This window comes from Piliocolobus tephrosceles, chromosome 8, assembly GCF_002776525.5.
Source record: "Piliocolobus tephrosceles isolate RC106 chromosome 8, ASM277652v3, whole genome shotgun sequence".
Taxonomy (NCBI): Eukaryota; Metazoa; Chordata; class Mammalia; order Primates; family Cercopithecidae; genus Piliocolobus; species Piliocolobus tephrosceles.
This window is the reverse complement of record NC_045441.1, coordinates 138,118,012-138,130,902: the sequence shown is the minus strand read 5'-3', so window position 1 is coordinate 138,130,902 and position 12,891 is coordinate 138,118,012. Positions and strand designations below refer to the sequence as shown.

General features: G+C 41.7%; 1 protein-coding gene across 1 annotated transcript in view; it reads right to left on the bottom strand.

Moving 5' to 3' along the window:
• The window catches only part of LOC111551497 (protein ZNF783), a 28,192-nt gene that overhangs the window by 11,970 nt on the left and 3,331 nt on the right, over nucleotides 1-12,891 (bottom strand). The window contains exons 2-4 of the mRNA XM_023225477.1: nucleotides 11,680-12,075; nucleotides 11,465-11,591; nucleotides 11,188-11,313 (exon numbers count right to left, since the gene is read on the bottom strand). Coding sequence (XP_023081245.1) covers nucleotides 11,188-11,313; nucleotides 11,465-11,591; nucleotides 11,680-12,075 — 649 coding nt within the window. The remainder of the gene's footprint in view (nucleotides 1-11,187; nucleotides 11,314-11,464; nucleotides 11,592-11,679; nucleotides 12,076-12,891) is intronic.

Sequence of the window (12,891 nt, the reverse complement as noted above, 5' to 3'; positions counted from 1 at the left end):
GAATAACTAGACTTAGAGCAGACCAAATAGATTTTCAGACAAAACTATAAAAAGAGACAAAGAAGTTCATTATATAATGCTAAAGGGGTAAATTCAGCAAGAGGATATATTAATAGCATAATAAATATATATGCACCCAATTCTGGAGCGCCTAGATGTATAAAGCAAATACTGTTAGAGCTAAAGAGAGAAATAGACCCCAATACAGTAATAACTGGCATCTCTGACACCGCACTTTCAGCACTGGACAGATCATTCAGAAAGAAAACCAACAGAGAAACACTGGACTTAATCTGCACTATAGACTAAAGATATTCACAGAACATTTCATCCAACAGCTGCAGAATACACTTTTTTTCTTCTCAGCACATGGATCATTCTCATGGATAGACCATATGTTAGGCCACAAAACAAGTTCTTAAAAATTCAAAAAATTGAAATCATACCAGGTATCATCTCTGACTACAATGGAATAAAGCTAGAAATCAATAACAAGTGGAACTTTGGAAACTATATAAACACATGGAAATTAAATAATATGTTCCTGAATGGCCAATGGGTCAACAAAGAAATTAAGGAGGATATTAAGAAATTTTTTGAGGCCAGCTATAATCCCAGCACTTTGGAAGGGCAAGGTGGGGAAACCATTTGCATCCAGGAGTTTGAGATTACCCTAGGCAACATAGCAAGAACCCATCTCTACCAAAAATCAAAAATTAGCCAGGTATGGTGGCACACACCTTTAGTTCCAGTTATTTGGGAGGCTAAGGTAGGAGGACTGCTTGAGCCTAGGAGGACCAGGCTGCAGTAAGCTGTGATCACATCACTGCACTCAGCCTGGGTAACAGAGCAAGACCCTGTCTGAAAACAAAAAAAAAAAAAAAAAAGAGGAAGAAAGAAAGAAATTTTTTGAAAGAAATGAAAATAGAGGCCAGGCGCGGTGGCTCAAGCCCGTAATCCCAGCACTTTGGGAGGCCGAGACAGGCGGATCACGAGGTCAGGAGATCAAGACCATCCTGGCTAACACAGTGAAACCCCGTCTCTACTAAACAATACAAAAAACTAGCCGGGCGAGGTGGCGGGCGCCTGTAGTCCCAGCTACTCGGGAGGCTGAGGCAGGAGAATGACGTAAGCCCGGGAGGCGGAGCTTGCAGTGAGCTGAGATCTGTCCACTGCACTCCAGCCTGGGCGACAGAGCGAGACTCCGTCTCAAAAAAAAAAAAAAAAGGAAATGAAAATAGAAACACGACATATCAAATTAACCTATGGTACTTGTGAGATACAGCAAAGCAATACTAAGATATAAGTTTACAGCAATAAGTGCCTCTATTAAAAAAGTAAAAATACTTCAAATAAACAACGTAATCATGCATGCTAGAAAACCAGAAAAGTAAGAGCAAACCAAACTCCAAATTAGTGTAAAAACAATAAAGATCAGAACATAAATAAATAAAATTGAAACAAAAAACAATACAAAAGATCAATGAAATGAAAAGGTGGTTTTCTGAAAAGATAAAATCGACAAATCTTTAGCCAGACTAAGATAAAGAGGACCCAAATAAATCAGAGATAAAAAAGAGATATTACAACTAATACTGCAGAAAATCAAAGGATCATGAGACTATTATGAACAACTATATGCCAATAAATTGAAAAAGCTAGAAGAAATGGATAAATTTCTAGACATATACAATCTACCAAGATTCAACCATGAAGAAATTCAAAACCTCAACAGACCAATAACAAGTAATGAGATCAAAGTTGCAATAAAAAGTCTCGCAGCAAAGAAAAGCCAGGGACGTAACGGTTTCACTGCTGAATTTTACCAAACATTTAAAGAGGAATTCACACCAATGCTATTCAAACTATTCTGGAAAATAAAGGAGGAGGGAATACCTCCAAACTCATTCTATGAGGCCAGTATTACCCCGACACCAAAACCAAACAAAGACACATCTAAAAAAGAAAGCTACAGGCCAATATCCTGATGAACACTGATGCAAAAATCTTCAACAAAATACTAGCACACCAAATTCAACGACACATTAAAAAGATCTTTCATCATGACCAAGTGGGATTTATCCCAGGCAGGGTGGAAGAATCATTCAACCTCTGCAAATCAATGAACGTGATACATCTTATCAACAGAACGAAGGACAAAAACCACAGGATTTCAACTGATGCTATAAAAGCATTTGATAAAATTCAACATACTTTCATGATTTTAAAAAATCCAAAAAATGGGTACAGAAGGAATATACTTCAACACCATAAAAGCCATATACAACAGATGCACAGCCAGTTTCCCCTGATACTGAACAGGGGAAAAATTGAAAGCCTTTCCTTTAAGATCGGGAACAAGGTAAGGATGAACAAGATAAGGATGGACTTTCACCACTGTTATTCAACATAATCCTGGAAGTCCTAGCTAGAGCAGACAAGAGAAAGAAATAAAGAGCATCCACATTGGAAAGGAAGAGGTTAAATTATCCTTGGTTGCAGATGATCTTATATTTAGAAAAACCCAAAGACTCCACCAAAAAAAACCTATTAGAACTGATAAATTCAGCAAAGTTGCAGCATACGGAATCAACATACAAAATCAGTAGCCTTTTTATATGCCAACAGTGAACAATCTGAAAAAGAAATCAAGAAAATAATCCCATTTACAATAGCTATACATAAAATACCTAGGAAAAAACTTAACGAAAGAAGTAAAAGATGGCTAGAACGAAAATTATGAAACATTAATGCAAGAAATTGAAGAGGACATCAAACAATGGAAAGATATTCCATGTTCAGAATTAGTTATAATGCCCACACTACACAAAGCAATCTACAGACTCAATGCAATTCCTATCAAAATATCAAGGACATTCTTCACAGAAACAGAAAAAATAATCCTAAAGTATATACAGAACCATGAAAAACCTGAAATAGCCAAAGCCATCCTAAGCAAAAAGAACAAAACTGGAGGAATCTATTACCTGACTTCAAATTAAACCACAGATCTATAGTAACCAAAACAGCATGGCAATGGCATAAAAACAGACAAATAGACCAAAAGAACAGAATAGGAAACCCAAAAATAAACCCATACATCTACAGCAAACTCATTTTTACTGGAGGAATCTATTACCTGACTTCAAATTAAACTACAGATCTAGAGTAACCAAAATAGCATGGTAATGGCATAAAAACAGACAAACAGACCAAAAGAACAGAATAGGGAACCCAGAAAGAAACCCACACATCTACAGCGAACTCATTTTTGATAAAGGTGTCAAGAACATATATTAGGCCAGGCGTGGTGGCTCATGCCTGTAATCCCAACACTTTGGGAGGCCGAGGCTGGCGGATCACCTGAGGTCAGGAGTTCAAAACCAGCCTGACCAATATGGTGAAACCCCATCTCTACTAAAAATACAAAAATTAGCCAGCAGTGGTGGCAGGCGCCTGTAGTCCCAGCTACTCAGGAGGCTGAGACAGGAGAACTGCTTGAACCCACGAGGCGGAGGTTGCAGTGAGCCAAGATTGTGCCACCGCACTCCAGTCTGGGTGACAGAGTGAGACTCCATCACAAAAAAGAAAAAAAAAGAACATATATTGGAATAAGGACAGTCATTTCCATAAAATGTGCCAGGAAAACTGAATATCCATATGCAGAAAAATAAAATTAAACTCCTATCTCTCATCATATAAAAAAATCAAATCAAAATAGATTAAAAACTTAAATATAAGACCTCAAACTATCAAACTACTATAAGAAAACATTGGGGAAACTCTCCAGGATATTGGTCTGGGCAAAGATTTGAGTAATACCCTAAAGCACAGACAACCAAAGCAAAAGATGAACAAATGGGATCACATCAAGTTAAAAACCTTCTACACAGCAAAGGAATCAATCAACAAAGTGAAAAGACACCCCACAGAATGGGAAAAAATATTCGCAAATTATCCATCTGACAAGGGATTCATAACCAGAATATCTAAGGGGCTCAAACAAATCTACAGGAAAAATTCCAAATGCCCAATTAAAAAACAATCTGATTAAAAATGGGCAAAAGATCTGAATAGACATTCCTCAAAAGATGGCATACAGGTTGGGCATGGTGGCTCATGCCTGTAATCTCAGTGCTTTGGGAGGCTGTGGCAGGAAGATTGCTCGAGTCCAGGAGTTCAAGACCAGCCTGGGCAACAAGGCAAAACTCCATCTGTACAAGAAATACAAAAATTAGCTGGGTGTGGTGACACATGCCTCTAGTCCCAGCTACTTGGGAGGATGAAGTGGGAGAATGGCTTGAACCCAGGAGACTGGGTTGCAGTGAGCTCTGATTATGCCACTGCACTCCTGTCACACCTGGGCAACAGAGTGAGACCCTGTCTCAAAAAAAAAAAAAAAAAAAATGTGGCTGGGCACGGTGGCTCATGCCTGTAATCCCAGGACATTGGGACGCCAAGGCAGGCGGATGATGAGGTCAGGAGATGGAGACCATACTGGCTAACATGGTGAAACCTCATCTCTACTAAAAATATAAAAAATTAGCCAGGCATGGTAGAGGGTGCCTGTAGTCCCAGCTACTCGGGAGGCTGAGGCAGGAGAATGGCGTGAACCCAGGAGACGGAGTTTGCAGTGAGTCAAGATGCGCCACTGCACTCCAGCCTGGGTGACAGAGTGAGAATCCGTCTCAAAAAAAAAAAAATGTACAAATGGCAAACAGATATATGAAAAGGTGCTCAACATAATCAATCATCAGAGAAATGCAAATCAAAACGACAATGACTTATCATCTCATCCCAGTTAAGACGGGCAATAACACACGCTGGCAAGGATGTGAAGAAAAGGGAACCCGCAAACACTGTTGGTGGGAATGTAAATTAGTGCAACCACTATGGAGAACAGTATAGAGGTGCCTCAAAAAAACTAAAAGCAGAACTACCACATGACCCAGCAACCCCACTGCTAAGTATATACCCAAAAGAAAGGAAATCAGTATATCCATCTGCACTCCTGGGCAACACGGTCATGTTTATTGCAGCATTACTCACAATCGTCAAGATTTGGAAGCAACCTAAGTGTCCGTCACCAGACAAATGGACAGAGAAAATGTGGTACATATACACAACAGAGTAATATTCAGCTATAAAGAAGAATGAGATCCTGTCATTTACAACAACATGGGTGGAACTGGAGGACATTATGTTAAGTGAAATAAGCCAGGCACAGAAAGACAAACTTTGTATGTTCTCATTCATTTTGGGAGCCAAAAAGTAAAACAGTTGAACTCATGGAGACAGAGAAGTTGAACGATGGTTACCTAAGACTAGGAAGGGTTGGGGGAAGGTGCGAGGGGGGAAGTAGACATGGTTAACGGGTAAAAAAATATAGTTAAATAGAATGAATAAGATCTAGTATGTGATAGCATAACAGGGTGATTACAGTCAACAATAATTTAATTGTACATTTTGTAATAACTAAAAGAGTATAATTGGAATGTTTATAACACAAAGAAATAAGAAACGCTTGAGGTAATGAATATCCCATTTACTCTGATGTCATTATTACACATTGTATGCCTGTATCAAAATATCTCATGTACCCCATAAATATGCACACCTACTATGTACCATAAAAATTAGAAATTAAAATAGAAAGAATTCTAAAGGAAAAAAAAAAAACTCATCAACACTCAGTAAGAGAGGTGCCATTAAAACTACACTGACATACTTCTTACTATTACACTGAAAAGAATCCTACAAGTTTGTCCACATCCTCTGTTGGCAAGAGAATCTTTTTGACAACACAGATGGGAATGTAAATGATTTCCCTGTCCAGGGGAATTTGGAGATAAATTCTCCCCAAATAACATATTTATTTACCTTTTGACCCAGCAATCCAACCTCCAGGATTATATCTCAAAGACACATTGGGGCCAGGCACAGTGGCTCATATGTAATCTCAACACTTTGGGAGGCTGAGGAAGGTGGATCACTTGAGGTCAGGAGTTAGAGACCAGCCTGGCCAACATGATGAAACCCCGTCTCTGCTAATACAAAAATTAGCCAGGCGTGGTGGCGCATACCTGTGGTCCCAGTCAGTCCAGAGGCTGAGGCTCGAGAATCCTTTGAACCAGGAGTCAGGGATTACAGTGAGACGAGATCGTGCCACTGCACTCCAGCATGGGCAGCACAGTGAGTGAGACTCCTTCTCACAATAAATACATTTTAAAAAAAGATACACTGGCAAAAACATGAACTGATTTATGCACAAAGTACTCCCTGCAGCATTATTTATATCAGCAAAATGCTGGAAATACCCTATATGTCCAAGGTATAGACTGTTAAATAAACTATCACACCACAGAACATTCTGAATCCACAGAACTGAGGAAGACCTGTACATAATCATATGAGGTGATCTCCACAACCTACTGAATAAGACAGGGGTGGGAATACAAATATATCTGTGTGACTGATATTTCCAAAAGAAACATGGTAGTATAAACAAGAAACGAATAAAGATGATTATCTATAGGGAGAGGGCACAAGGATGGAAACGAGATTTCCTTGAATGTATCATGTTAAATCATTTTGACTTTGCAAACATAAAATATCTTACATATTCAAAAAATTATGTTACATCAAAAACCAAAAAGAATAATCTATAAAAAAAATCTAAAAATAAACAAATGAATGCAACTGTATACCAAGTTGGTGGCATAAGTACACACAGAAAATATTTCAAGTGACTTTAAAAGGCATTATTTTGCCCATAAGTCCTGCACAGAATGTATACAGAGGACAAAAAGAGCTGCAAAAAAATCTTGTATTTCAATGGAAGTCTAATTGTTAGTAGTATTATTGCTTCACTGTTTTGAAATTATAAGATAAATTATAGGATAACGAAGTGCTAGCATTGGATATAAGATCATTGAAGAAATTATGCAAATTTAGTTGAGAATTTAAGATTTCCACGTAAAAGCAAAGTGATAAACAACATAAAATCAAAGAACCAGGCCAGGCGCCATGGCTCACGCCTGTAATCCCAGCACTTTGAAAGGCCAAGGCATGGTGGCATGTGCCTGTAGTCCCAGCTGCTCGGGAAGCTGAGATGGGAGGATCACTTGAACCCAGGAGGTCAAAGCTGCAGTAAGCTGAGATCATGACACTGTACTCCAGCCTGGGCAACAGAGTGAGACCTTGTCTCAAAATAAATAAATGGGGGGGCGCGGGACGAATTTATCAACTGATAAAGGAATAAACAGTATGTGGCATATCTTTACAATGGAGTGTCACTCAGCCACAAAAAGGAATGAAGTACTCATACATACTACAATCAATGTGGATGGACCTTCAAAACATTATGCTCAACGAAAGAAGGCAGGCACAAATGCCACATAATATATGATTCCTTTTTTTTTTTTTTTTTTTAAGACAGAGTCTCACGCTGTTGCCCAGGCTGGAGTGCAGTGGTGCAATCTTGGCTCACTGCAACCTCCACCTCCCAGGTTCAAGCAATTCTCCTGCCTCAGCCTCCTGAGTAGCTGGGATTACAGTTGCACACCACCCCATCCAGCTAATTTTTTGTATTTTTAGTAGAAACGGGGTTTCACCGTGTTGACCAGAATGGTCATGATCTCCTGACCTCATGATCCGCCCACCTCAGGCTCCCAAAGTGCTGGGATTACAGGCGTGCGCCGCTGCGCCTGGTCATACGATTCCATTTATATGGAGTTTCCAGATGGATAAATGCATAGACACAGAAAGCAGATCAGAGGCTGCCTGGGGCAGTGGAACAGGTGCGCAGAGGAACAGGCAGTGACTACTAATGGGTATGGGGTTTCCTTTTGATGGAACAAGAAAGCTCTAAAATTGGATTGTGGTGATGGCTGCAGAACTTTGTGAATATACTAAAAAGCACTCAACTATAGGACGTCCTAGCCAGAGTAATAAGGCAAGAGAAACAAACGGCATCCAAATAGGAAAAGAAGTTAAACTATCTCTCTTTGCTGACAATGATTCTGTACCTAGAAAACCTTAAAAACTCTGCCAAAAGGCTACTGGAACTGATCAACAATTTTAGTAAGGTTTCAGGATACAAAATTAGTGTACCAAAATCAGTAGCATTCCTACACAAGAATAACATCAGCCTGAGAGTGTATAATCAAGAATACAGTCCCATTTACAATAGCTACAAAAAAAAAAAAAAAGAAAGAAAGAAATACCCAGGAATACAGCTAACCACAGAGGTGAAAGACTCTACAAGGAGAACTATGAAATACTGTTGAAAGAAATCAGAGATGACACAGATACATTTAAAAACATCCCATGCTCATGGATGGAAAGAATCAATATTGTTAAAATGGCCATACTGCCCAAAGCAATTTACAGACTCAATGCTATTCTTTTCAAACTACTCGTATCATTCTTTACAGAATAAGAAAAAACAATTCTAAAATTCATATGAAACCAAAAAAAAGCCAGAATAACCAAAGCAATCCTAAACAAAAAGAACAAAGTCAAAGGTGTCACACTACCCAACTTCAAACTATACTAGAAGGCTGTAGTAACCAAAACAGCATGGTACTGGTACAAAAACAGACATGTAGACCAATGGAACAGAATAGGAAACTCAGAAATAAAGTCACACACTTACAATAATCTGATCTTGGACAAGGCTGACCAAATAAAAAGCAATGGTGAAAAGACTCCCTATTCAATAAATGTTGCTGGGGTAACTAGCATGTGCAGAAGAATGAAGCTAGACCCCTACCTTTCACCATATACAAAAAGTAACTCAAGATGGATCAAAGATTTAAATGTAAGACCTCAAATTACAAAATTCTAGAATAAAACCTAGGAAATACCCTCCTCGATATTGCCCTTGGCAAAGAATTTTTGGCTAAGTCCTCAAAAGCAACTGCGACAAAAACAAAAATTGACAAGTGGGACCTAATTAAACTAAAGAGCTTCTACACAGCAAAAGAAACTACCAACAGAGTAAACTGACAACCTACAGAATGGGAGAAGATATCTGCAAACTATGCATCTGACAAAGGTCTAACATCCAGCATCTATAAGGAACTTAAACTAACAAGCAAAAAATGAGCAAAGGACATGAACAGACATTTCTTAAAAAAAAGACATGCAAGTGGCCAACAAACATGAAAAAATGCTCACCATCACTAATCATCAGAGAACACAAACCAAAACCATAATGAGTACCATCTCACACCAGTCAGAATGACCATTATTAAAAACTCAAAAACCATCAGATGCTGGCGAGGCTGCAGAGAAAAGGGAATGCCTATACACGGTTGATGGGAATGTAAGTTAGTCCAGCCACTGTGGAAAGCAGTTTGAAGATTTCTCAAGGGACTTAAAACAGAGCTACCATCTGACCCAGCAATCCTGCTACTGGGTATATACCCAAAGGAAAATAGATCATTATACCAAAAATATACATGCACACATATGTTCATCACAATGTTATTCACAGTGGCAAAGACATGGAATCAACCTGGGTGTCCATCAGTGGTGGGTTGAATAAAGAAAATGTGATATATATACACCATGGAATACCACATAGCCATAAAAAAGAATGAAATCAAGTGCTCTGCAGCAACATGAAGGTGAAGGCCATAATCCTAAGTGAACTAATGGAAGAATAGAAAACCAAATATTGCATGTTCTCACTTATAACTGGGACCTAAACAATGAGCATACATTGACATAAACCTGGGAAAAACACACACTGTGGACTCCTAGAGGGGGAAGGGAAAGAGGGGAGCATGGATTGAAAAACTTGGGTACTATGCTCACTACCTGGGCACAATATACCCATGTAACAAACCTGCATGTGTACACCTATATCCAAAGTAAAAGTTGAAATTTTTTAAAGAAGTACTCAATTGTACACTTTAATAGGTAAATTATATAGTATATGAATTATATCTCAATAAAGCTGTTGAAAAAGACGGGGGAGATTTTCATAAGTTTGTTTTTATAGACTTCAGAGACACAAACCAAATGTAAAATGTGGACTTGGGTGTATTACAATTAGGATCCAAAGACCTACAGAAAACATTTTTGAGACAACTGGGGAAAACAAAACAAAGGCTAGGTATTAGATGGTATTAGATGATATTCTGATATTCTGTGGGTGTGACCATGGTATTGTGGTTACGTTCAGGAAAAGGGAAAAAACAGATGAAGCGAGTGTGGCAAAACCCAGCGGAGTGTTGAGTCTGGGTGATGATCACTTGGAGATTCACTGTGCTATTCTACTTTATTAAAATTTAATTTTAAAAAAAAGCCCCCCAGAGGATTGTGATGTGCAGTCCCCTTTGGAACCACTGTCCTATATACCAGCTACAAGGACAGGGCATGCCTGGCCCTCCTACCGAGGGCCATGTACACAAATGGAAGCCAGCACACGACAGGCCTTCCTGCCGCAGGCTGGGGCTGTGGGACTGCGACGGGGACACAACCAATAGCAGTGACATGGACATGCCTGAAGATGCCAGGAGGCAGCAGTGCTGCTGGTAGAGGTATTACTAAGTCCCTACTATATATATACACACACACACACACACACACACATATTTTGAGACAAAATCTCGCTCTGTCGCCCAGGCTGGAGTGCAGTGGTGCTATCTCAGCTCACTGCAAGCTCCGCCTCCTGGGTTTACGCCATTCTCCTGCCTCAGCCTCCCGAGTAGCTAGGACTACAGGCGCCCACCACCACGCCCGGCTAATTTTTTGTATTTTTAGTAGAGACAGGGTTTCACCATGTTAACCAGGATGGTCTCAATCTCCTGACCTCATGGTCCACCCACCTCAGCCTCCCAAAGTGCTGGGATTACAGGCGTGAGCCACCGCGCCCGGCCAGTCCCCACTATTACAAAGTGATCAGCATGTACATGCTTAATATTTGTCACTCGGTCATCACAGCCATGTAAGGTGAGTATGATGGTCCATATCGGACAGATACAGAAACCCTATGGCCCTAAGTCTGCCACCCACTCCTGCCCAGGGTGGCCTTGTATCGAGTGGTCCCACCTTGGGTTAATGGCCTATGCTCCCTTTCTAGCCTCCCTGATTGTCTGGGAAGCCCAAGAGGGTGGGCGATGGTGCAGCTAGCCCCTGGCACTCCCCCCACACCACACATCTCGCTCCTTTACTTACCAGTGCCCAACGTCCTTGGATGCCCCACCTCTACTTCATTCTGCTTCTCCTGGCCCCACCCGTCAAGACAAGGTTCCTCTCCCCTCTCTATCCGGGTGAGGATGTCCGGTTTGGAGATGGCATAATCTGCGCACAGAACAAGAAATGGGGAAGAGCTGGACCTGAGATGCCCACAAAGATGCAGAGGTGCCCAAAGTACCAAAAGCCAAAGCAAAGAAACAGACTGTCCATAGACAACCCGTGGACAGAGGCCCAGATCGTCCCTCCGTGGCCTTACCCAAGGAGACCAGGGTCTCGTAGTTGCCCCTCATCACGTGCTTGTAGAGCTCCTTCTGCCAGTCCTCCAGCTTGCCCCACTCCAGCTCAGAGAAATACACGGCCACATCATCGAAGGTCACAGGCACCTGGAACCACAAGTGTTGCACTCACTCACCCACACGTTCACAGACTCGGCCCCTCGAGCTCTCCACCCGCAGGGTGTCCCACCGCTACCTTGGGGGCCTCCCCCTTGCTGCCCGGGGGCAGCCGCAAGATCCAGAAGTTCCTGTTGCGCAGCAGGTTCTCCACGTTCTCCAGCCGCCTCTGCAGCAGCCCGTACTCCTGCAGCAGGGTCCCCAGCACGGCCCACTTGCCCTCCAGCTGGTTCCCGAACTCCACGGCCGTCTTCTCGCAGTCAGCCAGCTTCTTCTCGGCTGTCCCCGTGCGCCCCTCCAGAGTCAGCAAGCGGGCCAGGCAGGAATCCACCTTCTTTTCCAAGGCCTGAATGGCAGCCACCACTGTCCACAGTGTGATTTCCGTGGAGTAGAGGTACGAGTTCTTCTCAGCAGCTGGCTGGGGCAAGGGTGTGGAAGGACTCTGGTCCTCTGTGTGCTTGTCTGTCTCGGGGGCCTGCTCACAAGAAGAGAAAAGAGAGGTATTATGAGAATTATACAATCAAACCTTCCATCTCAAAAACACACCTCAGAAATGACACCTGCAATGGTAAAGCCCCATCTGGGATCCTGAGTTAGCAGCAGCCTGGGGGGAGATGGAGAGGCTAGGGTGTCAGTTGGGAATCCAGCCTAACTGATACAAGAGACAGTGGCTGGACCAACGTGTCAGCAAGTGGGAAAGTAGAAGAAAAACAGCCCCCGCCCATCCTATACACTAGCTATGGGGACACGGCATGCCCCACAGGCTTGAGCAAACACATGCAGTCTCAAACCAGTGACTCCCCTTCCTCAAACCAGTGACTCCCCTTCTTGGGTCTGTTTCCTCTTCTAAAAATGAAGGGACAAGGCTTTGTGGCACAGAGACATGACTCTCCAGTGGACAGCCCAGGTGCAACTCAGCTCTGCCACTCACAAGCTGGCCAACTGTGGGCAAGGTGTTTTCAACAGCTTCCAACTTCCCTTCCCTATCTAGAAAATGGACATAATAATACTACCTATACAATAAGACTGAGAGAATTAAGAAAAATCTGTGTACAAAGCACTTAGTACAATGTGTAGCACAGCACAAATAATAAACATGAGCCCCATGTCGCAGGGCTAAGATGACGATGATTGCTATGGAACGAATGTTTGTGTCTCCCTCAATATCCATTTGCTGAAGCATTAATCCCCAATATGCTGGTATTTGGAGGTGGAGCCTCTGGGAGGCAATTAGGCCATGAAGGTAGAGCCCTCATATATAGGATTCGTGCCCTTGTAAGAAGAAACACAA